The sequence below is a fragment of the Chrysemys picta genome, chromosome 5 (assembly GCF_011386835.1).
Source record: "Chrysemys picta bellii isolate R12L10 chromosome 5, ASM1138683v2, whole genome shotgun sequence".
In the NCBI taxonomy this organism is placed as follows: Eukaryota; Metazoa; Chordata; order Testudines; family Emydidae; genus Chrysemys; species Chrysemys picta.
This window is the reverse complement of record NC_088795.1, coordinates 95,103,779-95,131,626: the sequence shown is the minus strand read 5'-3', so window position 1 is coordinate 95,131,626 and position 27,848 is coordinate 95,103,779. Positions and strand designations below refer to the sequence as shown.

The following is a 27,848-nucleotide window of genomic DNA, read 5'->3' as shown; positions in this document are numbered from 1 at the left end:
CGTGCATGGAAATCATGCTGTGGCTCAGTCTAGCAATAAATTCAGCAAAGTATGGACAGACATGGCACTCAAACAAAGAGTAAACTGTGAGAGTAAAGTAGAAGCGAGTATATGGGGTTTCATTTTGAAACCAGGAGCCTTGGCTAGATGGTTCATCGCTGCTCATAAGCACTCAGCTATCACAGCTTCCATGAAAGTAATGTGTGATAAGGCAGATTCATATGTTTCAGAAGGAAAACATGAGGAGGGCATGCAGCGTGATGAAGGAGATGTAGATAAGGTTGTTCACATCATCACCAACTCCATGACAAAGCTATTTAATTTGAATGCTGACTTAACAGACTCACTAACATTGCAACTGCATTGCGCAGAGGTTGCCACACAGCTTGTTACTGAGAATGATACAGGAATCAAAGCAATGAAACAGTTTGTAGAAGATAGATTAAATTCAAATATCACTGGATTCTTTGAATCACTGCACAAGCTCAACAATCAAGATATTTGCATCAATGAGGAAAAGATAAAATCTGAAGTTAGTAGTGATTGCAGACAGGGAGTTGTTAGCCATCCTGTAGTAGCTGCACAAACAATAGAGATTAATCTGAAGGAAGTTTTCACACGTGTTTGCCACAATTCCCTATGCTCTAGCACATTCTGATGGTATCCCTGGGGGGAGGGATAGCTCAGTGGTTTGAGCATTGGCCTGCTAAACTCAGGGTTGTGAGTTCAATCCTTGAGAGGGCCACTTACGAATCTGGGGCAAAATCAGTACTTGGTCCTGCTAGTGAAGGCAGGGGGCTGGACTCAATGGCCTTTCAAGGTCCCTTCCAGTTCTAGGAGATGGGACATCTCCATTAATTATTATTATAAAAACGGCAAAGAATGAGTAATTGCCTGAATTAGAAAAAGAAACAGAGTCAATGTATCCAACATGCCCACAGCTTGGAGAATATAGCTGTTATACAAATGGTCACACAAGGAGGTGCAACTAGCTTTGCAGAACTTGCTGAATTGAACTTCAGAATAGTACGCCAGCCTCTACAGAGTTATGAGAGCTGCGAAAGAGTATATGTTGATCAAAGATAATATGAAGTCAAAGATTCAAGTAAAGCTTTTGAGAGTGCACAAAAGCAGTCCTCACAAAGTAATGAAGTCAAAAGCCATGATTCCAAAACACCCATCCTAAAGTAGTGCAGCAATTCATTGGAAATCCCAAGAATAAAGCACATCTGGTAATATTTATGTCAGATTCATGGTGTGATATGGCAGAAACTTTACTCATCCCAGCTCAGAAAATGGTTATTGCAGGTAGATTCAAGGTTGGCCTCATTGCTTGCATGGTCACTTCAGATGGGCTGTAGATCAAAAATATCTATTCTCATTGCATGAAAAAGCAGATACTCAGACTCAACCTCATGTTGCACGTTTCACAAGAATACCCTTATGTAGGGGTGTGAGCACCAGACACTGACGTTGCAGTTCTCGGTGTACATTTTATTCACAAGTAAATAGCTCAAGACCTTTGGTTTCATACTGGTATGAAAGATAAATCCAGGTTTATACCAACCCACACAATAGCAGCTCAATTTGGCCAACAACTATGCAGAATGTTGCCAGCAGTACATATGCTGACTGGGTGTAATTCAACCAGCAGTCTGGCAGAAGTTGGCAGACTAAAACCATGGAAGCTTGTCAAGAAAAAAGATTTTTTTGAAGCCTTACTAATTTTGGCATTACAGTGGATATATTTCCTGCACAGCTGAAATCAGTAGAACTTCTAGTAATCCTTCTCTATGACCCAACAGCTAACTCAGTGGATGTAAATAGTGTACGATATAAGCTTTTCTGTTGCAATCAGGCCCGGAACAAGGCCCTCCCCCAATTTACAGTAGTCTTCTGCAATATACCAAGCATGCAAATTACCAGACCCTTATCTGGAACCATGACATGGAGGCTCAGCCTGACATCCCTTCCCCGTTGGAAATGACTGGCAACATGACAAGGGTGGACACATTTCACCAACACTTATGACACAGACACCGAAGCACTCCTAGAATTCATTATATGGGATGTAAAAAAACCAAAGTGTAAGCTCAACTACAGTTGCTCAAGACAGAGCATGGAGTGCACACAGGCTTACTTGTGTACTTGTGGTGAGAAAGTTGCCAGTGTGGATCCAGATAGAAAGCTTGCTAGATTGTCAGGCTCAAAGGGTAGTGATCAATGGCTCCATGTCTAGTTGGCAGCTGGTATCAAGCGGAGTGCCCCAAGGGTCGGTCCTGGGGCCGTTTTGTTCAGTATCTTCATTAATGATCTGGAGAATGGCATGGACTGCACTCTCAGCAAGCTTGCAGATGACACTAAACTGGGAGGAGTGGTAGATCGCTGGAGGGTAAGGATGGGATACAGAGGGACCTAGACAAATTAGAGGATTGGACCAAAAGAAATCTGTTGTGCTTCAACAAGGACAAGTGCAGAGTCCTGCACTTAGGACGGAAGAATCCCATGAACTGCTACAGACTAGGAACCGAATGACTAGGTAGCAGTTCTGCAGAAAAGGACCTACGGGCTACAGTGGATGAGAAGCTGGACATGAGTCAACAGTGTGCCCTTGTTGCCAAGAAAGCTAACAGCATTTTGGGTTGTATAAGTAGGGGCTTTGCCAGCAGATCGAGGGATGTGATCATTCCCCTCTATTCGACATTGGTGAGACCTCATCTGGAGTACTGTGTCTAGTTTTGGGCCCCACACTACAAGAAAGATGTGGAAAAACTGGAAAGAGTCCAGTGGAGGGCAAAAAAAAATGATTAGGGGTCTGGAACACATGACTTATGAGGGGAGGCTGAGGGAACTGGGATTGTTTAGTCTGCAGAAGAGAAGAATGAGGGGGGATTTGATAGCTGCTTTCAACTACCTAAAAGGGGGTTCCAAACAAGATGGATCTAGACTGTTCTCACTGGTACCAGATGACAGAACAAGGAGTAATGATCTCAAGTTGCAGTGGGGGAGGTTTTGGTTGGATATTAGGAAAAACTTTTTCACTGGGAGGGTGGCGAAGCACTGGAATGGGTTACCTCAGGAGGTGGTGGAATCTCCTTCCTTAGAGGTTTGTAAGGTCAGGCTTGACAAAGCCCTGGCTAGTGTGATTTAGTTGGGGATTGGTCCTGCTTTGAGCAGGGGGTTGGACTGGATGACCTCCTGAGGTCCCTTCCAACCCTGATATTCTATGATTCAGACGAGTCTGAGATTACAGATGGCTCAGACAGACATGTTGCATATGGCAAATATATTGACAAAGGATAGACACACATATATGTCATATTGCCCTTCACTGAGAGGGTGTCCATTGGCTATTAGTGTTTTGTTAGCACCATGGTGTTCAACAGTATACCTGGCTTCTATTATAATGAATGTTTAAAACTTGTATGTCAATAAATAACCTATGTATTTATCAATACAAAACATGAGGCCAAAATTCTTTAAGTAATGAGCCTCAATAACGTGTCAAAGAAACCTTTTATATGACTAAGATTTGTTTCTGTCATAAAATAAATTGTTGAAATCCCATTTTATTGGCAATTTTTTCTTTCAGACTTGTTTTGACAACTTAAGTACATTTTTTGTGGCCTTTTCACTTGTGCAAAAGGTTGTATAGACATGGGTACAAAAATCTTGCATTAGCATACTTGGCTATCACTTTACAATACCATATCCACCCTAGATAAGTACCTAAGTGACACTTCTATCAAAATAACATAGTTGTTGGTTTCTGTATTGAGGGAGGGGATGCTACGTCACCAGCAACGTCCCGACAGGCCCCCAGACCATTCCATCTGGACATCCCCATTGCCTTGCATGTTACTGCCGATGTATGTGAATTAACCCACCTCTTGTATACCTTCCCTGTCTAATGTAAGGTTCTCATTAGATTTTTTTTTTTTTTATTATTATTACTGATTATTATCCAGGTCTTTTTGTGATGCTGGACAGTCTTTCAATCTTTGCTTGAGTGTTGGTTGAGCTGTCACTTAGAAGTATTAACTTGTAGTATTATTATTCTTTTAAATCTATATAGAATACATCTTTTGGCTGAATGCTCTCCAGCTGATTAATCTCGCTTCAAAATACAATACATTAGAGAGTCACTTTACAAGATTGCTTTAACCATGCTTGTTTTTTCCATTCCTTTGTTAGGAACCAGCTTAGTTTCGTACATTTTGTCTTCCACACATTTGTTGGTTTCATTTTCAGTGTTCATTGTAGCGTCTCTTTTCAAATTGTATTTTAACGTGTGTCACTTTAATATTTTCTGATCATTTGCCTAATTGCTTTTTCGGTTCATTTTCATGGAGGCAGCAGGAGAAAAGAAACAGTTTAACTGCAAGTACAGGACCTAAACCTAAATTCCTTACTCAGACAAAACTCCACTGATGTTAGTGAGACTTGTGCCCGAGATCTGTGCTCACACATACGCAATTCCAAAAAAATTAGTTCAATGACACTTCAGTTGGAGTTACTCTAAGAAGAGCCAGGAACATACACCTGAGGGTAAAACTGTCTCTTCTGCAGGCTGAGGGCCTGATTTGGATATGGGGGTTTTTCCGTTTGCTTGAATGGGTACAGGGATGGGTCCCAATATATTTAACCCTGCTACAATCAACCATATTCCCCTCCAAGTTAAATATTCGAAGTTTCCCTCCACGGTCCAGTGATCCAAGTTACATATTCCTAATATTTATAATTAGGCAGATAGTAAACGAAGGACCATCTGCCTTTGAACTTAATTTATTTTCTCATGTTAGCAGCACTGCTTTAGAGGAAGTATGCATATTCTGTCCCATAATGAGGATTATTCTAGTAAAAATGACTAGAGGAGGAAACATAATTAAATGGAAAAAAAGAAGAAGAAGAGATTATAATTACCAAATACGGTTCTAGCTGGAACAGATTCCTTATTTATCCAAAATGACACTTGCGAGAGGATCACAGTCATAATGCATGGGATATATGTCTGAATCATAAAATAACCCATTTTCCGTCTGAGGTGGAAGTAAACTGTCATAACAACATATTCACCTATAAAATAAAGCAAAAGGCAAATATGCTTCTGACCCTGTATGCAATTTTGCAGAATAACCATGTTTCTGACAGCCAACCAGAATTAGATATGAAAATATTATCTTCAGAGCTTAGCAACACAAGCACTGAAAGATGTGTTGCTTAGGAAACAAGAAGGAGGAAAGGAAGTATGATATCAAACAAAATGGAAAGTAATATGACCTTACAATGCCATTCTGGAGACATAATATAAAAGACTATAAATTAATAGCTAATGTTGGATTGCCTTTTATGGTTTAAGTGCTATTTAAGAGGTCTTTTGCCATCTCAAGAAGAAAACACTCTCAAGGCATACAAGGCATCTATTTATCATCTATGCAGCTGTGGCATCTGTAATATCCATTTCACTGTACATAGACACCATACTATAATATCTAGGTACTACCTTATGATACATATTAGTTTATATGGAAACTTGTAATTGTTTCAGAAGGTGTTTCCATTCTAGTACTGCTGTCATAACTAAACAGTGAATGAATAAATAAATACTCTGTACTTACATAATGCCTTTAAAATTCTTTACTGGTATCAGTTAATTTAGTCTGACAACCACTACATGAGGTGGCCATCATTATTAAAAGTGTGAGAAATATTCAGAATGAAATGCAAATGGTGAAGCTTATCCAACTGCCATTGAAGTCAATGGGAATCTTTCCATTTGGATCAGACCCACTCTCAGCTAACATGGTGTGCTTCAGAACTATGGGGATTTGGAAAACAAAAATGACTGTAGAGAAAGATTTACAATAATGGTTAAAACCAGTCTCAGAAAGTCATGTAAATAGCAGTACAGCAGGAATTATTTTAACTTTAGCTTTTAACTTTAGCTTTAGAATGACACTGTTGTTTGTACCTTTATCACTATAACAGAGGTGTATAAAACAATGACTGGGAAAGGAAGGGTAAACTGAGCCTTCAAACATTCAGTTATATTTGATAGGATAATTGTATATATAAATAGATAGATATAGATTATAAACTCTCATCCTCTAGGGCATAAACCTGCCACTGACTGACAGGAGTTAGGAAAAATATTCCATCATGGGCAGGTTATTCTAAGTTGTCCATTCTGGGATTTTGTGTACCTATTTCTGAAGCATCTGGTACTGACCACTGTCAAAAACAGGACGCTGAACTAGATGGACCTGATTTGATCCAGTATGGCAATGCCAATGTTTCTAGGCTTCCAACCCCCAGTTTGATAGAAATTATTTTGGGGAAGTTCTATGGCCTGCGTTATACAGGAGATCAGACTAGATGATCACAATGGACCCTTCTGGCTTTGGAATCTATGAATCTACGATAGGGAATGGAGACCACAAACTAGACCAGGCCAGACCAAGAAGAGCAGGTACAGTCCAGTTTGGAGCAGGCCTCCTCAGGGGGCATGAACTCTTACTCATTTTAAATCAATGAGGTTATTTCAGTGAGTCATGACTACTCACAAGAGAAAAAAGTTTAAAAGATTAGATCACAAGACTGTCCTAGATCCTGCAGAGGAGATCAGGGAAGGCTCCTGTGCCACTTTCTTCCCAGAATAGGACTATGCACAATCTACCCCCTTATCTTCTCATTCCAGTCAATGGAAATTCCCCTCCAAAAAAAAACAACACCAAAACCAAAGGATTTCCATTGTAGTGGTAGAGTGGCTCCACCAGTCACCACCCATATAGACACACACACAAACACAGAGTCATGAAAATTCAAAGCCTTCTGCTAGAAACTACAGTATTAATTAATGATATCACAGCTGGCCCCTTCAAAAAGCCTACATTTAAATCTAGAATTTAATTACAGGGAAAGTAACACAAACAGTCTAGTACAGAATAAATGGCTTTGAAGTCCAGTCTTCACCACAGGTGAAATTCTGGCCCCTTGAAGTCACTGGCAAAAATCCCATTGACTTCAGCAGGGACAGGATTTCACTCCATGCATCTCTGAGCTAGTGTTCTGAAGACAAACTAACATAACAAGCTTAGACTGCAAGAGGTCTCCAGAAATTGTTGTGTTGTTTGTTCGGTTTTTTGGGGGGGGAGGGAGGACGGTGAGGTGTGGCAGAGAAGCGATCTGGTTTGTCTTCTTATCTTATGGATAATCAACAACATCTCATGCTAATAATATCCAGAGATATTAAGAAAATATTATTTTATCTTGAAATAAAAAATAGAGAAATCTGTCAAATACATTTCCTCAATCTGTTGTTTAATTTTGTCTTTATCCTGCCATAGCATTTCATTTTACAGTACCAAACATCAAGGATTTAGTAATGTAATTTTGTAACAAATCAACAATAGATAATATTTTTAAAATAAATTTTATAAAACAGCTAACCAGTGAGATTTCACTTACACAGGCTACCTTGTTATTGTCACTTGCCTTAGTAGAAATGTTAGTAGCACAAATAGCAGTGTAGGCTCAGTTGTGATTACCACTATGCTAATCTGAATAGATTTCTAATTTATTACTTTAACAACATATTCTGCATGTTGTATTTCTATTCTGAATTGTTTGCATTGCCAAACAAAAGTAAGTATTTCCCCATATGATACACACAGAGCACCGAGAAAGTACTTTTATAACTGGACTTCAAGGCCTCTAACAGCCTTAGTTACATGGCTCCTGACTCTACAAATTACATTTTAAGCAATCACTACATGCATTCATCTAGCCTTTCTGACTAGTGATCTCATACTTGCTTTCTGAGGGGACTTTGAACTTCACTGTAGTGAATCTGCAAGTGGTAATATGAAGAATGAAAACCTGAGCTCTGATTTAAGTTTGCATATGCATATACATAATATGCCAGTATACGCTATGGAATACCTTATAGAAAGGCTAGGACAAAATTACATTGTTAATTCCACATCTCAAATTGATTCACATTGACGAGATTCTTACCTGTAATAGATTTAACAGTTTCAGTGGACACAGTATGCCCAAGCAGATCATACTGAACTAAACTGGAAGACTCTTCAGGAACTTCCACAGATTGCTCAGGTCCTTTTGTCCAGGTGTAAATCATTTCACTCTTTGGATATGCATCTAAAACAACATATTGTTAGCATGAATAAATAGAAAATGTCTTATCACTCCATATTAAGGTCCTGATACAAAGCCCATTGAAAATCAATGTAATATGTATGGCACCACCATGAACTTGTGTGGGCTGTGTAGACATAATTAGAGGGACTCAAATTTAGACCCACCCCCTGCCAGTTGGGTCCTAGGTACTTGCTGACCTGAGTCTGAGAGACTTGTGTGTGTGGACAGAAGAGGGATTTTGGCTCAAACCTAACTCTGAGCCCAGGTTTTCAATTCAGTGTAGACATACCCCAGGTGGATACATCTGAAAGGCTGGGGACACATTTATTTTAAGGAAATAACACTTATGCCAAGCTCAGAAATTATATTTGCCAAAATCCAAAGGCCTGTAAAAAAAATTCCCAGCAGCCAAAATATACTCCTAGTCCAAGAAATATTCAAATAATATGAAATAAAGTGATAATGCCTAGCATGGAATCTCTACATAGCCAATACTCATGTTAAAGCCAAATCCAGCCCTCCTTTTACATGTGAAATGAGTATGACCTTTTTACCATTTCACTGAACATAGGGCTCCAATCTGCCAAGTGCAATTTCCACTGCATGTATTTAAACTGGCCAGTGATCCCCCTGGAGAATTCTCCCAGTATAGGGGGAATCTCTGCTAACATGGCTTTTGTCATAGCCACCTCTTATGCCAGCTGCCATCCATCTAGGAAGATGATAAGTTTCAGGGCAGATGGTGCAGCCACACCAATCCCTATGCCTGATTTTCCACTGGTGTAAAATGAATGTATCCCAGCGGCAGAAGTTAGAGTATGTGCCCTACTGCTCTAACTTCCACTGGAACTGGGTGGTCCAGGGAACAGGGAGCTGCAAACAGCTCTCTGCAGGCACACTGTCCACAACATCTGACTGCAGCACACGGACATGCCAGGGGTTGGACCAGGGGAATAGATAGATTGTAATGTGCTCTAGCAATCCTTAAGTGGTCCCCAGGCTGCTCAAAACTGCTCTGAGGGCACAACAGAGAAACAGGGAGCCATGACTGGCTCCTCCCCACTCTTGTGCCCTATGCAAGATGGAGGCAATACAGAATCTGGCCCAATATGTTACCATTCGAGAATATTAAAAGAGTTAGGAGATCTTACAGATATCTGGTATTGGATTTCTAAAGCTTTCCTTTCTATATCAGACACTAAGGGTCTGAGCCAAAGCCTGCTGGAGTCCCTGGGAATCTTTCCACGGACTTCTGTGAACGTTAGATCAGGCCCTGAAACATCCTTGTAGTCAGAGAGGTGGAGTTTAACTTAATATCTGAATCTGTGCCCCTTTGTCAATTTGCAGCCTTGATAGCACTATGGGCCTGATTCTGCAGCCCCTATATAAACAAAACTCATATGGAAGTCAATGGGATTTTTCTATGCATAAAGTGTGTGGCTCAAGCCTAGTATTCAGAAACCTCAGTTATGATACAAAGAATTTTTTAAAAATCCACATCTGTTCTTTAAAACTATAGCTACAAGAAATTCATAATTGTAACTTACAACTCCCAAATTTGAGAGGACAAGCATGACCATCCATTGGAAAATCCACTAATCTCATGGGACATTCTGCACTTATGGTAAGCCTATAATGAAACAAATTGAATATGCTTTGGTTTGGATTTTGTCTAGGAAGCATAACTTTTCTCTACAGTAATTGAAAGAAGCCAAACAAATAAATGGAATACCTCATTGTGTATAAGATGGTGCCATTTCTCATTATTCTAAAGAGTTTATTTGGGGCTGTCATATTATGCGAGACGGATTTTTTCCCATTTCTGAAAAAAGTGTCAGGTGTCCACACTTTCGAAACCATCATGTTATTAAGTCTTAAAATTTCAATGGGACCATCATATTTTAATCTTTTGTCCACCCATGTCTGACGAAAGAAGACATCCATTGTGTATTCCTGTAGTATATTGCAGAAAAAACAAATGTTACACTTTTATGTGTATGTTTCCCATAAAATTCCCTTAGGAGCAAACAAATGAGTGGCAAAGTAAATGTTGTTAAGTCAACTACAAAATATATTTCTACCAATTAAAGTGAATTGTGCACTTCTTAATACCTTAATTTCCCACATTAGTCATATAAATAAATTGCTATACATATTTAATCATTCAGGAGTAATTACTATAATCTAATAAAATTGCAGGAAGCAGACAATTAAGCTTGTACTTTAGCATATAACTGGAAACAAAATGACTAATGTGATAACAAGTGTCAATGGATTGTAAAAAATTCCATGGTGTTTTTTTTTTTTTTTAACAGCTGGACAAATTAAAAATATAAGGACATATGATTTCTTATTTCTCCCAAGTTCACCAAAATCACAGAAGGAAATATACATCTAATTTCAACTGACAAAAGCAGATGGTTTACTGAAAAGGGATCAATAGTTCTTTTGTCACATCTACAAAAAGTGTCTATAATAAACCCTGCTCCTGCAAACATTTATGTTTTAACTTTAAGCACCTGCGTAGTCCCATTGACTAACATGGGACGATTTACGTGCTTAAAATAAAGTATGTGCACAAATATTTGTATGAATAGGGCTATGAATATGTAACAAGAACACACACACATTAATGAATGCATGAAGGAAGGAATGTTTACTTGGTACTTTTTATCTTGGGATATCAAAGCACTTGCACACTGTCTTACTCGCATAATATTGGTTTAACAGTGAAGGGCACTATCCCCTCTAGCTGTTATGCAGCTGCAGTTTTGTGCTAAAACATCTTAAAATTATTGTGATCTAATTTCTTTCTGGCAATTTTCCAAGAAGTGTATGAAATGTAAAACCTCCTCATTAGAGACTTGATCCTGCAAACCCTTCCTCACACAGGTAATCAATCATTGGGCCTGCTCACAACCACTGGAACTACTCATGTGATTAATGACTAGTCAGATGAGCAAGGATTTGTAGGACTGGGCTCCTAATTTTATTGTACGATAGAGGTGGCTTGGCTTGGGGAACTTGTTTCGTGTACAGAAGGAGTATGTAACAATATGCATATCCCATGATCTTTCACTGCTTTTGTCCTGTTTTGTCTCCTTTCCCTTCCACCTTGTGTTCATTCTCATCCGTTGCTATATCATGCCTACTTCAGTTTATGGCTATGCAATTCTGCATTATGTCTAATGTTATGTCATTGAGCTCAATAAGGCTGCTTGAATCTGTAAAAAGTCCTCAACATGAGTAATAGTTGCAGAATTGAGCCTTAAATCATTAGCGCCTTGGGGCAGAGATTTGCCAATTTTAGTTGCCTGTAAAGTGCCAAGCACACCCATAGTGCTGTATAATTAAATAAGCTGAGCTAATAATTCACAATTAATAATTTAGTTGACAAATACAGTCTTTATTCTGTGGTGATACTTAATTATCTCAAATGTATTCATTACTCAGATTTACTTGGGGCCAGGGTCTAATATCCTTACTCATGCAACCACTTAATGAGCAAGGTGCTATTCAGAAGCCATAAGGCCCTTGAAGAATATCTTGTCTAAACTTGACTCCAAAGCTTAGCAATATATCTACATAATTTGAGCTGTGGTGCTTAACCCTATAAGTCACACAACATTTTTTCTTTCCCCCTTATTAAGGGCTGGGACTTGCACCATAGAAATCAATGGGACTTATTCTGGATCAGGCCTTGAATGAGTGTGGAAGCCTTTCAGGCACAAATGTCTGCGCATTTAACATTTGTCTTCTGTGACTACTCATGCATGTCACTTTGACATTCACTTTTTGCAAACACTTTTTCTGGTAAAACTCTTTCACTTGAATGTTTAGTGAAAGTGATGCCAAAAGGGGCATGAAGATGGACGACGAATTCATTTGAAGTGAAAATGTCAACAAATATTTGGAGAATAATGTCATTTATCCATTAGTAATAAATACTAAATACTAATAAGCTGGTGAGGCAGAGAAAGGCTAGCTCCAGAGGGGAAAGGCATTTCTGTGACCTCATCAGAGAAATCATCTGCTCTCCGTACAGTGCTCTCAGATACCCCATTGGGCCCGAGTTGGCTCCGACACCAGTATAAATCTGTTATAAAGTAATTGATGTCAATTCTTTCTACCAGTCTAAAAACAGTCTGAGTGAGATCAGAATCAGGCCTGCTCTATCTAATTATAGCCTACAAATTAAGCTGCTGGTAATCTTTCCTACTTTGCATGATTGACAGTACAGTACAAAGTCATATGAATTAAGCAGTCACTCCTTACTGCAGTTAATGGTTTCTCAGCACCAGAAAATGGTATTTTAATTCCAGAAGTACATACCATTTCTACATCGGAAACAGGTCCAAAACTGGTGACATATATATCTGTTTTGACTTCAGTAACAGGACCTAACATATAAAAAGGAAGTGAGCAAGAAAAATTGAATTTTGCAGGTTAACATGTCTCAAAAATGATATCAGCACGTATGCCACATTTTATGCAGTTGTCAATCTGAAGATTCTTTGGACTAATCAGAGGAAAATACATAGACAGCATGTTCTCAGAACCAAACCTACTGTAATTTACGACAGTTGCACAGTGTTAATTATCAGATAATTACCTTCACTTGCATAAGTAAATCATCTATGTTTACAATGCAAATTCCCACTCAGAAAATATAATTTGACTCAATGGATAAGAAAACAGGTGCCACAATGGAAAGACTTAAGCAAATTAGTATTTTAAAAAATTAGGGGCCTGAATCAACAAAACCTTATTACCGAGCCCAAGTTATTTACTAGTAACATGCATAAGTCTACTAAATTAATGGGAATATAAGTATTGTAAGCAGTATGCTACCTTTGACCCATTCTTGCAACTTCCACTGATATTACCACGATGGTCATGAAAGTTGCACTGAATACTTATGTCCTATACTTGTCAATAGATTGGATACAGCATGGGAAATGACAGTTCACTGCAAAGATTCTCCACCGAAACCTATCATTATTCTTTGCCATTCTATAGAGAAACCACCTCCAGAAGACCAATAAGGATCCAACAACTAATAAGGGCCTGATCCAACGCCCATTAAAGTAAATCGAAAACCTTCTGTAGACTTTCATGTGAATTGAATCTGTCCCTACCAAGACAGCTAAAAGCAGGAGCGGCGCCAGGGTTTTTGGTGCCCTAGGCGGGGGTCCTTCTGCGCTCCCGGTCTTTGGGGCACTTCGGTGGCAGGTCCTGGAGCGAGTGAAGGACCCGCCGCAGAATTGCTGCCAAAGACCCGGAGCCCAGAAGGACCCCCCGCCGCCGAATTGCCGCCAAGGGCGGCAAAATGCTGCCCCCCAAATCCTGGTGCCCTAGGCGACTGCCTAGGTCACCTAAATGGAAGCGCCGGGCCTGGCTAAAAGGGTGCTAAATAGTACTAACTATAATGGGTGTTTTGTGATGTGGGCACTAGTCCAATAGCAATTTAACTTGGACCATCAACTCATGTCATATATATGCTATTAAACAGCCATTAGAGAGCAACAACTTTGGGACATATTTGAACTGGTAACCTAGAGGCGAAAGGATCCACAGTTTCCAGTCTCCTGAGATTCATGTTTCTAAAGAAAAGACATTATTTGAGTCCATATTAATTCAGGCTTTTTGATAGTCCTTACAATCCAATAAGAAGCAAGTGAAAACTTGAAGACTTTGTTTCAAAGGCAAAGAATGTCTGCCTCTTGTAAAACTGTTGTGCGCACAGATGTCATATTAAATCAAAATGCAGAAATGAAAGGAAAGAAGAAAGTAGACAACTTGCAAACAAGTGAACTATTTCTCTCTTCAGCCAAGCACACACATTGCCAACTACAAACCAAAAGCAAATTAAAAGTTTGTAAAATTATTCCATTGAACAACCTGCACATTATGTCTTAAGGAAAAGTTAGGAGAAAATGCTAGCACTAATCTCTGTTACTCAAGGACATCAGAATATTAGTACCATATTTTAGATTACATAACCACCTTAATCAGCTACTTCATCCGTTAGCTCTAAGAAACTGAGTTTTAACATTCCTCAAACTCTTTTACTTTCTCTTTCTTTTCAAAGTGTATTTTCCCATTTTAATTTCACAGATTGCTATAATTTTATAACTGCATCAAAATCACTAAAGGCACAAACATCCATTGGAATGGGGGCCTCTTGCAGACACAGACTGATTATTTTGGTCTACTAAATTGCTGCAACATCATGGATGACAAGTTTACAGAGTGTATTAACGGAAATCACTCTTTGGAAACGGAAGATGCAAAACTAAGGCCAGGAAACGGATTTAAAAATCTCAAATTAGGCAACACAGAGGTCTAATGACAGTACCTCATGGGACCAGTGTTTGAGTAACTAGTTACACCCTCACATCACAGATAGGTGGAGGCTAGAAGCACTGCAGAATAGAGCTGTGTGGCAAGCAGAATTTCCAACATCTCAAAAAAACAAAACAAAAACCTGTTCCTAATTTCCCCCCCCAAAAAATTGTTATTTCCAGGTCAACTGAAATATTTCATTTCAATTTTGAGATTTTTTTTAATAAATATTAATTTCTGAACAAAGTTATTTTGAAACAGAAAATCAGTGCCAAAAAAATATCAAAATGAAACATTTCAATCTTAACAAAGCGCTTTCTTCCCCCCCCAAAAACGAAGTTTCGCCAAAATGGACATGTTCCCACGGGAAATTTCCATCTTGACAAAATGGCATTTTCCGGTGGGAAAATGATGAATTGAAAAACTTTTGATTAGCTCTACTGCAAAAGTAAATGTGATCTGATGCTGTATTAAAGAAGCATATGACTTTCTAGCAACTACTTCTAGTCAACTCTTAGAATACATTTAATGAGCTCCTGAGATAAAGGTTCCTTTACATGGTGTGAATGTGTCTAAGGCCTTGGCTACACTTGCAGCTGTACAGCGCTGTGAGGTAAACCTGTCTTCGTACAGCTGAGTAGGGAAAAGCACTGGAGTCTGTCCACACTATCATGTGGTGGTGTGGCCACACTTGTAACATTTGCAGCTGTGTTGGGAGCAGTGCATTATGGGCAGCTATCCCAGCATTCATGTGGCTGCAACATGCTTTTCAAAATGGGAGGGGTTGGGGTGGATTGTGACAGGGAGTGTGGGGAGAGAGAGAGTGCTTTTTGGAGCATGTCAGCTCTCTATTTTGCAAGTTCCAAACTCCTGGCCCCCTACTCATTCGTTTCCTCACTCAAAGCAAGCTGCAAATTGTCTGGTTTTCTCTGCAGTACGAGCTTGGGAGCTTTGAAACCGGCACTTCCACATTCCTGCAGCTGGTCACAACAATGGAGAGGATTGGCCACTTGACAAGGTGATTAGTACAGTGCTGCAAGCGTTTACACTCACACCTGTGAGTCGTAGCCACTCTGCTGCAGCTGTTATTCCTCTTGGAGATGTAGAGTACCTGCAGCGGTATACCCAGGGAGATACAGCGCTGTAAGTGCCCTGCCAGTGTGGACGGGGAGTGAGTTACAGCGCTGGGGGAGGCTTTACAGCGCTGTAACTTGCAAGTGTAGCCAAGGCCTTAGGAAGAATAAAGAAGGAAATAGGAGCTCACAGAGGAGAACTCTCTCTCTCTCTCACTCACACACATACCTCTAAAATTAAGGGACTGCTCAATGACTTCAATTGTGTTGTCTCATCGAATGTCAGTGAGATACTGAAATTAATTCCTTACATTTTAAGGCATTACAACCAATAAACCATGTCAATGTAAATAAAATCATTTAATTTTAAATGTTTTTAGGAGAATGTCATGCTTACGAAAGTAAAAAGTGAAATATTAATGGCAGCAGCTTACAGAACTAGACATAAAGATGCAAGCAATGTTCAAACTTTCAGCTAGAGTTCTACCACTCATCCTGACCAGCCAACACTCTGCTTTTCCTGTTCTCTGGGCACAGGCTACCAATCATGCTAAACTGTTTGGTGGTTTGGAAGTGTGTACTAGGAGCTGGTATGTAGTCAAACACACTTTGACTTGAAACTAAACGACACTCCAGCATGAAAGCACTGTACCACTTAGCTTGAGATTATTAACTATTTAATCATAATGACTGGTTATAAAACCTTAACCTGCTGTTATTGATAGAGTGGACATTTATATATTAAATTACCTTAAGCAGAGGATTGTACAGAAGCCTATTAACACTGGATTTGATCAGTAAAAAATTGCTCTTCACTGGACCATGTGAATGTTTCTGCACATCAACAAATCCTCAGAAACACTAAGAAACTATTTACAATACACTTGTAGTGAGTATTTTTTTACATCCACTAAGTAGTAGGGGAGCCCTATGCACTGCTATGGGCACTCTCAAGCCTGAATCACAGCCTGCAAGATAAAATGCTTCTAGATCTGCTCATGCAGGATTAAAATCAACTCAGGCAAAAAGCTAGAATTAATTGGGTGTGTGCAGGGAAGTTAATGGGTTACTGAAAGGGACAGATTCCAGCCCCTAAAACTATGGACAGGCCACAAGATAATAGCATAGGGTTCCCATGACTGCTATTCCAGCCGATGGGCTGAAATGTAATCACAGGCCTCCCAATGCCCCCTGTGAAGAGGTTCCAGGCTACTGGAGCCCTGTAAGTTTTGATCCATTATCTCCTCCTCTGTGCCATCCTTGGCCTATCCTCAGTGGACAACTCTAGGGTAATTGCAGGAACAACATGGAGCTTACATGGTGCAGAAAGCCTTGAATGGACCTTGGCAAATTTCACTATTAGAGAAATTTCTAACAGAAGAATTAGGAAATTAATTAGGGGTTAAGCTTTGTGCAGAGACTTCTATGTGTGAAGTGCAATTTAGGTGCTAAGCATTGTTAATACCATTATTATGAGAACAGTCCTTTGGGCAGTGGGGTACATTATCTGTTTTAGGACTGTCCCCAGAGTTATGGCTAAAATCAACGGGTACAGCAAAAGCAGTTTGTGGGAGGACTTGGTACTTTCTCTTTTTAGGTAACTTCTGGCTAGACAATAGAGGAAAATAACATATGTTTGGGATTGGGAAGCCATCAACCAATGCAGTTCAAATAAAACCAAAAGAGCAATTGGCAAGAATAGCAGAAGGAAACCTGAATGGGGCCAAAATTTTGGTTTTAAATTGTGAAGTCATGGTAACTGAGTAGGACATTTTTTTTAAAAGTGAATGTTTAGTGGTCATGGAAAGTCCAAGATAGATTACACTGGGCAATGCACCCGCCACAGCCTATTCAGACAGACAGACAGACAGAGACACCACATAGGCATCATCTGTTCTCAAATACCAATGACTCTTCAGCTGTCCATGTGCCTGAACCCTGACCCTCTCCAGGAATAAGGAGATAGCTCAGTCTGTTTGCCTGTTCAACAGTTAGTCTCTCTGCTGAAACTGCCAACAAGGATGGTAACTGGTGCCAATTTCATGATGTAGACACCTGTCTACTGAGAACTGGACAAATATCACCAGCTAATTTTACATAAGTCACTGAACAGCAGACAGATGGTAATGACATCAGTCACTACCAGCCTGGGCCAGATTCAAATCAGCCAACTACAGGTAAACAGTCCCATATCCTGCTAATAATCTCCTGACTCATCCAATCTAACCAGCTGAGGAAGACTGGACAATTGCCTGGAAACCCAATCAGCTTCATGGCACAGTTCCCATTACTAGCCCACTGATGATTTTTAATAAGTACATTAGGCCATATGATGTAGCCTTGAAGCTATGCATGAATTTTTAATAAAGGCTAATAATTGTAAATATTTTTCTATCCTCTAGAAACAGACTAAATTACCTTTCTGTTTTTCCAGTGTATCTTGCGGTTATTTTCTGGCTTACTGGATGTCATGTCTAAATTAAAGGTCTGACCCCACAAGCCCTTCCTCACTCAAGTATTTCTTGCTCACAATAGGAGCTCTACGGATTTTCAAAAGTAGCCTTAAACCATTAACAAAATAATGTATTGGTCTCTCTGGACTGGTAGGGAGTGCAAACTCTCTGGAAGTGATGCTCAGATGCTGAGCAACTAGTGTGTGTCCTGAGGATGGGTGGAAGGACCTTTGTAACAACCCTTCTGGGTAATGCTTGGAGTGGAGCTGTTCAGCTCCACAAAGAATCCATGCACACTTTCACCAATGTGGACTCTGTAGGGGAAACAGGCAAATCCTCCTGATTCTCAAAAGTTATTAATCAATTACAAACTGAGTAAAAATGCATATATCTATAATTCAAGTGCAGTACAACTGTGAAATTGACTGTGTAGAGTGGCATTATGGGATTCCATGTTTACTGTCTCAATTATTTCCAGATCAAGCAGGCACAGTTTACAAATATAAACAAGGTAGAGGGGATATTTGGGGGGGGGGGGGGAGTTCTCTAATTGCCAGCTTGTCAAACTCAGTCTAGATTCTGACATTCAAGCTGGTTGTTTCATTTTCAGACATTATCACTAGTAATAAAGACCGTGCAGACCAAATGATGCCGAGTGACACCTGTAAAGCCCCAATGCATTCAGATTATGTTCTCAGTGACACCTGTGTAAACCCATTATCTTCCTCTATCTTAAACAGGTGTAGCTCATTAAAATTAGTAAACAATTCTGTAGATTACGAACAAAATTATTCCCTCTTAGCTGCATCAGCTCTGTCGGCTATGTCAGGGCTAACAGGGAGGGGGGAAAAAAAAACCAATACATACATAGTTTTGCTAGTCATGTATGTAAACACAACACTGATACACACAGGAGTCGATCTGTTGAATAAAAAGAGGCTACTTTTGCATCATTACTTTTCAGACTAGAACCACACGTTAAATTAAGGGGTGGTGGAATTAATCACATCTATAATTTTTAACAAAATTTGTTTTTAAATCTAAGTGTATTTCATTAGTCCATGAAATATCAGTGATTTTTAAGGAAAAATATTAATCAGGTCCAAACTGGATCCCATGCTTATTTTACATGATAATTTCACATAAAGGTTAATTATACAGCTTCACCGCTAATTTTAAGAAAGGGACGTATAATACTTTTAATGATGTAACTCCCCTTAAAGCAATCCTCACTTTGAAATAGTAGCAGTCAATGTCTGTCTGTGGCATAGGTGTTGGCATAATCCCCTGGGTCAATAATCAATAGATTGAGACTGAATTACCAGTGTAGTCTGGTGACAGCTGAAAGCAAAACTAGCCCATTAAGGTTTAGTCAGAGTCAATTTGCAACAGCAGCTAAAGATTGCATATTATGTGATTAAACACAGGCTGGGCCTGTCTAGCCTGCCTAAACTTGGTTGTCATTTATATGAACCAAGAAATTCCTACAAAGTCTAGCAGATCAAAAGTTTACTTTGTAAGAATATATGACTTCCCTCACCAGATCAGACCAGTGGTCCATCAAGTCCAGTATCCTGTCTCTGGCTTTCTCTAGTACCAGATGTTTCAGAGGAAGGTTCACACAAAAAAAAAAAAAAAAAAAAAACAACCACACCACTACCTGTAATGGACAATTAAGGAATAACTTGCCTACAGTTTCTTCCTAACTCCAGTCAGTCAGTGGTTGGCTTATGCCCTGGTACATCCATTATATCCATTTTCATGTTTTATTTATATCTTCTGTCACTGAGCATATTCTCATTATCCTTATAAAGGTCTATTTTTCTGAGTCGTACTAAGCTCTCAGACTCAATGCTATCTGGTCGCAATGGCTTCCACAGGCTAGTTGTATATTGCATATAAAAAGAGTTCCTTTTATTCATTTTGAATTTGCTGCCTTTCAGCTTCATTGATTGTACCTTGGCTCCTGCATTATGAGACTGGGTAAACAGGAGGGCCCCATTTGCCTTCTCCATGCCATTCATTATTTTGTGTCTCTCAATCAGATCCCCATGGTTAAAAGAGTGTCTGAGTGCAGAGCTCAGCTGTGCCAATCCTATCTGGGTGCATAGTGCAGGTGGGGATTTAAGGTTTCCAGGAAACTTCTCTGCCCTTTGCATGTCCTCACTGAGACTGGGTATAATAGCAGTCCATTTCCCTGCCCTAAATTCATTAACTGCTCCAAACGAACAACTCCATCAGCACTAGCCTCCCCAAAGTGAATGGCAAAAGAGATCATGGCCCCAGTCCACCTCCTAAAGAGCCAGTGGATCTGGCCTAATGTGGGAAGGAAGCACATGCTGCAACCTCAAAGAGGGTGGGGTACGAGCTAGACTCCTCCATGTTCCAGGAATTATTGCCACTCCACGGGTTGCCACCGGGACTTCCAGCTCTGCACTACCACTTGTGCTGGGATGTGTGCCTTCAAGACACAATCAACTCCCTAGAGACATAATTCCTACTTGCCTACATCTGTGCACACAACTCCCATTAACTTACCGTAGGGGATATGCCAAAGATCAAGTGCTATACATGGGCCTTACCCTAAAGAAAGAGCCATTTGAGTTTATTTTCTCAATAGTGCGTGCTTTCAAACTCAGCAAATGTACAAAAATACAGACTTGTGCTGATCCTGTTCCCACTAAATGCAACAGCCAGAATTCTTCTTACTTCAGTAGGAAAAGGAGCAGGCTTACCATGTTTACCTGAGAAACCATGCAAGTTCTAAGGGACCATACAGTCCATTAAGAAAACAAACACACCAAAAATCATGTGTTATTCATATACACATATGAAAGTATGACCCTAATTGGGATAGCATTTGCACTGGTGTAAATCAGGAGTAACTCCATGAAAGTCCATGGAGTTGCATTAAACCAGTATGCATGAGACCAGAGTCAGGCACTATATATTTACTCAGGTAAATAATATATCTTTAAAAATCACTTTCAATTATATTACTTAATTTAGTACAAGATCTCCAGTGAAATGTGAGCAAGCTAAATTTTCATAGAAAATTCAGGTGTTATAGTTGTTTATAGAAGATTTCTTTCTTCCTTTTCTATTATGATAAAATAAAGGAAACACACAAGCCGTGAATTCACATTGTGGCTAGAACTGGTGCTCCATCTGATTTTTGCTTCTGAAAATTGTGGCAGGGTTACCATTTTTGGTAACGCTTTTGCAATTTTGCAACAGATGAGGACTATATATGCAAAATCATAACTTTCTTTTGTAACTACATTGCAGGTATTTATTGTAAACTCCATGCTCTTCTGATCCAGTGCATTGTAATGTTGTTTTGATTTGGAAAGTAGGTGCATTGTAAATTGTAATGAGAATACTGAGTGCAGTGTAATGGAATACATATATTGCAGATAATGTAATTGACTTGAATTCTACTATAGTATACTTCCAAACCTCACAGAGCAATATTTTATTCATTAGTCTCTACATATTTTCCCACTCCTGAAACACCACCTGATTATCTTCAAAACAGCTGTACACTAGAAATCTTCCTGATTATACTTCACAGCTTTCTTCTACAAAATTGCCCTTTTAATTTTTGGAAAAATTAAAGTCAAACTATCGATTTAGTTTTATGTTGCTATTCATCAGGTTATTCCCCTTTCCCAAAATCTGTAAATTCACTGCTATTCTGAAAACACCCTTCTAAAATTTAGAAATCATTTCATAGATATCATGGCCTTTTTCATGAAAATGTCTATTTTTCTGTAGGAAAACTGCCAAACTCACAATGCACAGTAACCAGGCATATGTTTTTGGTTTTGTATTTGTTTTATTAAGTTAATTGATTGTTAATGAATGGCACCAACCTGACTTGCATGGGAAACCCAATTCCTCCATTTATCCACAGAACTGATACAGAATGGGTAATAGCTTCCCCACCCCCAGTTTTACATGAGGTTCAATCCCATACACTTAGAAGTGGTCCCACAAGTAAGATGGTAGTTTGTCTCTATGCTCATTCAGCCTCTCTTCTGTTACTGCCAACAACTGTGCTATTTAATGCTAATTTTGAGAGTTTGGGTCCATATTAGGCTTGATCCAATTCCTATTAAAGTATTTTCCATTCAGTTTTATAGGAGCTGGAGATATCCCATTTTTAGGAAATCATCCCCCCAAAAAATCTTTCCCATTTTGCCTGTGCATGTAGAATTTTTCACAAATTGTTATTGTGGCAAAGCTGGCACATGCCAGAAAAATTCAAAAACTATGGCTAGCTTCCTGAGTCTGATCTCACTTACACTAGTGTAAATCAGAAATAACTCCATTGAGTTTGGGTGTATAAAACTAAAGTCATAATAATGCCAGGGAAATAAGTTCTTGGGCCTTGTTTGGAGCTGCAAGAGCTATGGATGGTAAATAAGCTTCAGCACTGAATATTATGCTGTTTGTCAGCATGTGACATAACTTTGACATTACTGAAACATACTGTACTTTTTCCCTGTGAATATTGCTGTCCTCTGTGACACTTGTTTACTATGAATTCATTGGTGAATGACCCACTTTTAAAATATGAATCACATTTACCATAAATATTTATCAGCAAAGACCAGAATACAAGGAAAAACATGATTGAGGAAGTAAATATTTTAATGATTAATCATCTGCTATTAATCTGAGCTCTGTCAAAGACTCAAACCTCAACATTTATATGCATTACTTTATGCTAAAAGCGACTCTTGCCAGTTCAGGTGAAGGTAACTTTTGCAACTAAAGACAACCTTCTTAAAAAATTAAAGTGTATTTTTCATGTATTACTTATAAGCTTTATAACATTAAAACCACTCACCTTTGAGTTTTAAAGTTAGCTACTAGAAGAAACAACAAGCAGTCTAGTCCCCATATTTTAAAATATTCACCAAAAATACATTTTTCAATCTGAACTCTGGGTTTTTCTTTCACCTGCAAAGCCTCAACTATTTATTTACATTTGTAGTTGGGAGGTGAGAAGGAGGATAGAATTCGCTTTTGCTTCCTGTTAGAATTTTTAAAAAACCCAATAACATGTTTTTAAATTATTCTGTATTTAGACAATAGGCTGCAAATATATAATCTCCATAAACTGTATATTGGGTTACAGATTCAGCATTCTCCACTCATTTTAGACATTCAAATACTTCACTTAAAGCATATTTTTACATGCTTAATAACAGTGTGTTCAAAAAAGAATGACGAAGTCTTGTTCCTAGCACATCCCTCTGAAAGAAACCTGCAGAAGAGTAGTCTGTCTTTAGGAGAGTCAAACTGCAAAAGACCATCTGTGTAAATTATCCTCACCAGTGCTTTAACAAGATTAACTTTATTTACACCTAATGTCCTAAGCCTAGCTTATAGAAAGCCCACTCCATAAGGTAAAAAACATCTAAAATAAACAAACATTGATTTATGGTGCTGTGTGTGTTTCTCTTGTATGGTAGAGTCATGCATGAGTGCATATTATTTGGTATGGAGTGTTTTAGCTTGGTGTAGATGTATCAAGTGAATGAAGAAGGTATGTCAGGACAGGAGCAAAGTATTTCACAGAACAAGCCTATATAAAGCCCTCTTTCAAACCTGATGGGTAGTAGCCCCATGACTGTCTTTGTCAGCCTGCTGCATCACCAGAGATGCTGTGTCACTTTTCTTTTTCCCAAGCTTACATTTTAATACCCTCATTCCAGGAAAAAGTAAAAACTGGATTTACCTGGATCCTGATGGTTTTTGGTCCCTAGCTCCCAAATTGTACCATCAAAAGAGAGAACACACTGTCTAGCTTCTCATGTAGCACAAGAAAAAAAAAAAAAAAAACCCTGGCCCCCAGTACATCCTGGCACAATTGTGCCACAAAAACCCAGATTCAACCCATGGAGCCAGCTGTTCTAAAGAAAAGGCAAAAATTGAGGCATTTCAGTTAAAAATTGACAGGGTCCGATACCCAATTTGTATTTTTTTTCCAGTACTATTTGAGCAGATGCATCAGGGTCCAGATTTGTCAGTGAAATAGGAGTAGCTATGCTGGTTTCTATTTAGATTGTACATATAGGATCTTGGGGTCAAAAATTGCCAAAATCCAGCTGTATTCAGGTGTCAGATATCTATTTTTGCACCCCCATTGTGCCAATATATGTTGGGCTCAAAATATTTTTAGAGCAGTAAGAGCAGCTAAACCCATTCTGTGTTAAGCAGTGGAACTTGGGAGATGGGGGCTAAAAATTAGCAGGATCCAGCAGTGTTCAGTTGACAGATCTGAATCTTTGCACGTTGTTATGCTGAAATTTTTGGCACATTCAGTATAGCTAAACTGGTTCTATGTGGTGGAATTTGGGCTATTGCTGCTTAAATTTGTCAGGACCCACATGCTGGACTTGGGCATCTATGACACTTCTGCTCCAGAGTCCAGATTCTTTTGGTGCAGTAGGTGCTCGACTTGCTCTTTATTTTGATGGTACAATTTGGGAATCAAAAATCAACAGGGATTTGGCAGGATCCAAGTAGATCCAGCTTTTTTGCTCTCCTTGCTCCCACTGATTTAGCTTCTCCTCAGGCTCTGAGGGACAATATTTTTGGGCGGGAGGAGCAGGAGGGGTATTTTCACATTATCATTCGTTAATAACAATCAGGATCATTACTTTTGTTTGTTTTTTAAACGCACAAAGCCTACCTAGTTCTCCCCACAGACAGACACACAGGCAGAATGACAGACAGGAGGGACCGTGCACAGTAACCATACCCCCAAATCCAGGACGCAGCCTGTTGTCATAACCATCCAGGAGACTGTTCAGGATGCTTGTAAAATTCTCCGGCCATAATTTCTCCTCCTTTTTGATCTGTCCCGGGGGCTCGGTGACGCTGCAAGGGGAACAGACAAGCCATTATCATTGTAGATGCGAACGGGGGTGAGGGGGTAGGATCAGCCAGTGGTCAGGGTGGGTTGTCTTCACCACCACCACGTCCCCCTGCCCCGGGTCAGAAGCAAGGTCCAAAGCCAGCCGCGCCGGGAATCAATCAAAGGGCAGGTGGCGGCGATGCAAGGTGGCCTGGATCCGCTGGCTCGGGGGTACTCACCAGGTCGCCAGGCACAGGAAGTGCAGGAGGGTGATGGAGAGACCCGAGGACATCGCGATCACTAGCTCCTTGGCAGAAACCATCTTTGCATGCCATTCTTCAAGCCTGGCCGCGTCCCCCGTCACTCACTCAGTGCCTTGTCCAGAGGAGAGACCCCAGCCGCTGGCGGGGAGGGGGCAGCCCGCCCCGGAGCACCCGGGCAGGGGCAGGCACAGGCACAAGGAACAAGTGCGGGGGTGGGGGGACCTGTTTGCTCGCGCCGCTGGTTTCCCTGCCAAGCTACATCTCGTGGCTGCCGTGTCGCCGGGCGCTTTGCACATCCAGGCGGCTGGGCGAGGCTGCCCAAGCCTCTAACTCTCGAGGGGGCAACAGGCTCCCGCTCCCCACCTGCTCCTCCCTCCGCCCCTTCGTCCCGCCCCCTGTTAGTCCCTCGCAAGAGGGGGTTCGACTCGATCACATGGAGCCAGGCGCTGCGGTTCGTCTGTTTATTTGCCCGGCTCCATTGCAAGCGCCAGAGGAGAGGGAGGATCAAACGTGGCAACTACGAGGCAGAAACAGTGGGGGTCTCCTCCCTCCCTCTCTAGCCCCTTCACACCACGGCTCTGCGGGGGGGGGTGTTAAAGGGTTAAAGCCTCGCTCCCCTGCCAAGTGTTAATTTTATACTGGAGAGGGGAGGGGCACAGGCACTAATTGGCGAGAGAAAATGTCACTTTAGCAAGAAGCCCATTAATTACCAAGAATAGTCTGTTTGAGGACACCCCCCTTTTCCCAGCACTTCCACCCCAATCTGAAAACACATCCCCATTCCCTTTTGGGGCATTATTATACCTTGTTGCCTGCTGGTGACAAATACTTTCACTTCTTTGAAACACTGTCTCCCAGAATGACGCAGACTTGCTGTGAGACTTCCCCCTCTCTTCCCCTGGTGGCTCTCTCCCCAGCTGTCCTGGTGATGATCATGGTGATGAAGTCTTCATTTGTCTTGACTGTCTTTTCTCTCTTAGGAAGGGGTGGGGGAGAAACAAACCCACCAGCCACAAAGAAATGAAAGCCTGGCGCATGCATTTCCTGGGTGTGGGAGGTTTGAAAGAAGGAGACTTTTTCCCACGTAGATCGTGGTATTAAATAAGGGGGGAGGAAGAGAATTGTAGCTGCAGTGTTAAAAACAGTGCACACCCAAAATGGATGCAATAGAGCTAATTACCCTTGGATAGAAACCCGGAGATGCCACACAGAGAGAGCAAATAGCTTGCACATTCAAGGGCTGGTTGTTTTGTGGTTGGTTGGTTTTGGGTTTTTTCCCCCCATAATGATGACACCAGCTGTGATGACCCAAATAGTTTCCATTATATTAAGTCCAAGGGATTATGCACCAGTTACAGAGAGATCCCTTTTGAAATGTTACTACTCAATCAGAGGTTGTTGGGTTACAAGGTGTCTCCCGCTCCCCCCTTCTTTTGTCTCAGTCACACTGAAAGTGTTTACTATGAACATCAACTTGTTCTTCTGATCCAGTGTACTGTAGAGTTGTTTGTATTTGGAAACTAGAGTGCATATAAATCTTAATGAGGATTCTGAATTTCATTGTGCTGGAGTATATAGAGCAGATATTATAATTGACTCAAATACTATTGTACTGCCAAGCCTGCCAGAGAAGGGCTTTATTCATTACTTGCTACAGATTCTACAACCATTGAAATGGCAACTGATTATCTTTAAAACTGCTCTCCACTCGAAATCTTCCTGACTTACTTCAGAATTTGCTCCAAGGAAGGTGCCCTTTCTTACTTCTTTGAAAAACAATTAAAGCTGTGCTTGAAATCTATTTAGCACATGCTGCTGTTTATCTTTCATAAGACTCCATCTAGGCAGGTTCTCTTTAGGGTTGTGCATATTCTTAGTCTGCTTTCTGCCAGTTTCAAAGGGTGAAATGCAAGAAGCTTCCCTTCAGGGTTTTTTCTCTATATCATATTTTGTATGTTACTTAATATGTAATAGACATTGTAAATTAAATTAATTATTATTACACATTATAAGAAACTGAAATCAGGGCCTCATTGTGCATGGGGCAGTACATACAAATAGTAAGAGACAGTTCCTGCCATGAAGAGCTCACACTCTAAATAGACAAGACAGATCAGAGAGTGGGAGAAAGGGAGTATTATTATCCCCATTTTACAGATGAAAACAGAAAATTTGAGTGATTTGACCAGGGTCATACAGGATATTTGCATCAGCATCAGGAATTTAACTCAGATCTTCTGAGTTCCTCTCCAGGTCTTTAACCACAAGCTCATCCTTCCTCCTAAGGCACAGCAAAAATCTCTGTGTAAAGATGTAGTATTCAATGGGCCTAGGTTTGCCCTCACCTCATAATTCCTACTAATTCACAGCACTTACACTTTACTCTGAGGTGTGATATTAACAAGAGCATTTTGTAGTATCACTTATTTTAACACACACTTCTTCAGCATCCTGTAACAGTGATGGGGAATCCCTTTTAGTGCAAATGCAAAACCACTCCAATGTTAAAAAAAAACAAGGAGTCTGGTGGCACCTTAAAGACTAACAGATTTATTTGGGCATAAGCTTTCATGAGTAAAAACCTCACTTTTATCCGAAGAAGTGAGGTTTTTACTCACGAAAGCTTATGCCCAAATAAATCTGTTAGTCTTTAAGGTGCCACCAGACTCCTTGTTGTTTTTGT

General features: G+C 40.1%; 1 protein-coding gene across 6 annotated transcripts in view; it reads right to left on the bottom strand.

Moving 5' to 3' along the window:
* Positions 1 to 27,848, bottom strand: part of GABRA4 (gamma-aminobutyric acid type A receptor subunit alpha4) — a 104,907-nt gene that overhangs the window by 53,391 nt on the left and 23,668 nt on the right. For 2 of the 6 annotated variants that reach the window (XR_010601471.1, XM_008166218.4), the window contains exons 1-7: positions 25,142 to 25,752; positions 24,738 to 24,925; positions 12,493 to 12,560; positions 9,893 to 10,113; positions 9,708 to 9,790; positions 8,017 to 8,160; positions 4,924 to 5,076 (exon numbers count right to left, since the gene is read on the bottom strand). Coding sequence is in view for 5 of the 6 variants with exons in the window: in XM_008166218.4 (XP_008164440.1) it covers positions 4,924 to 5,076; positions 8,017 to 8,160; positions 9,708 to 9,790; positions 9,893 to 10,113; positions 12,493 to 12,560; positions 24,738 to 24,925; positions 25,142 to 25,224 (940 nt within the window). In the remaining variant the exon portion in view is untranslated. Of the gene's footprint in view, positions 1 to 4,923; positions 5,077 to 8,016; positions 8,161 to 9,707; positions 9,791 to 9,892; positions 10,114 to 12,492; positions 12,561 to 24,737; positions 24,926 to 25,141; positions 25,753 to 25,969; positions 26,245 to 27,848 lie in introns of those variants that run through there. The other 4 variants (XM_008166220.4, XM_005309911.5, XM_008166219.4 and 1 more) reach the window with 4 other exon arrangements.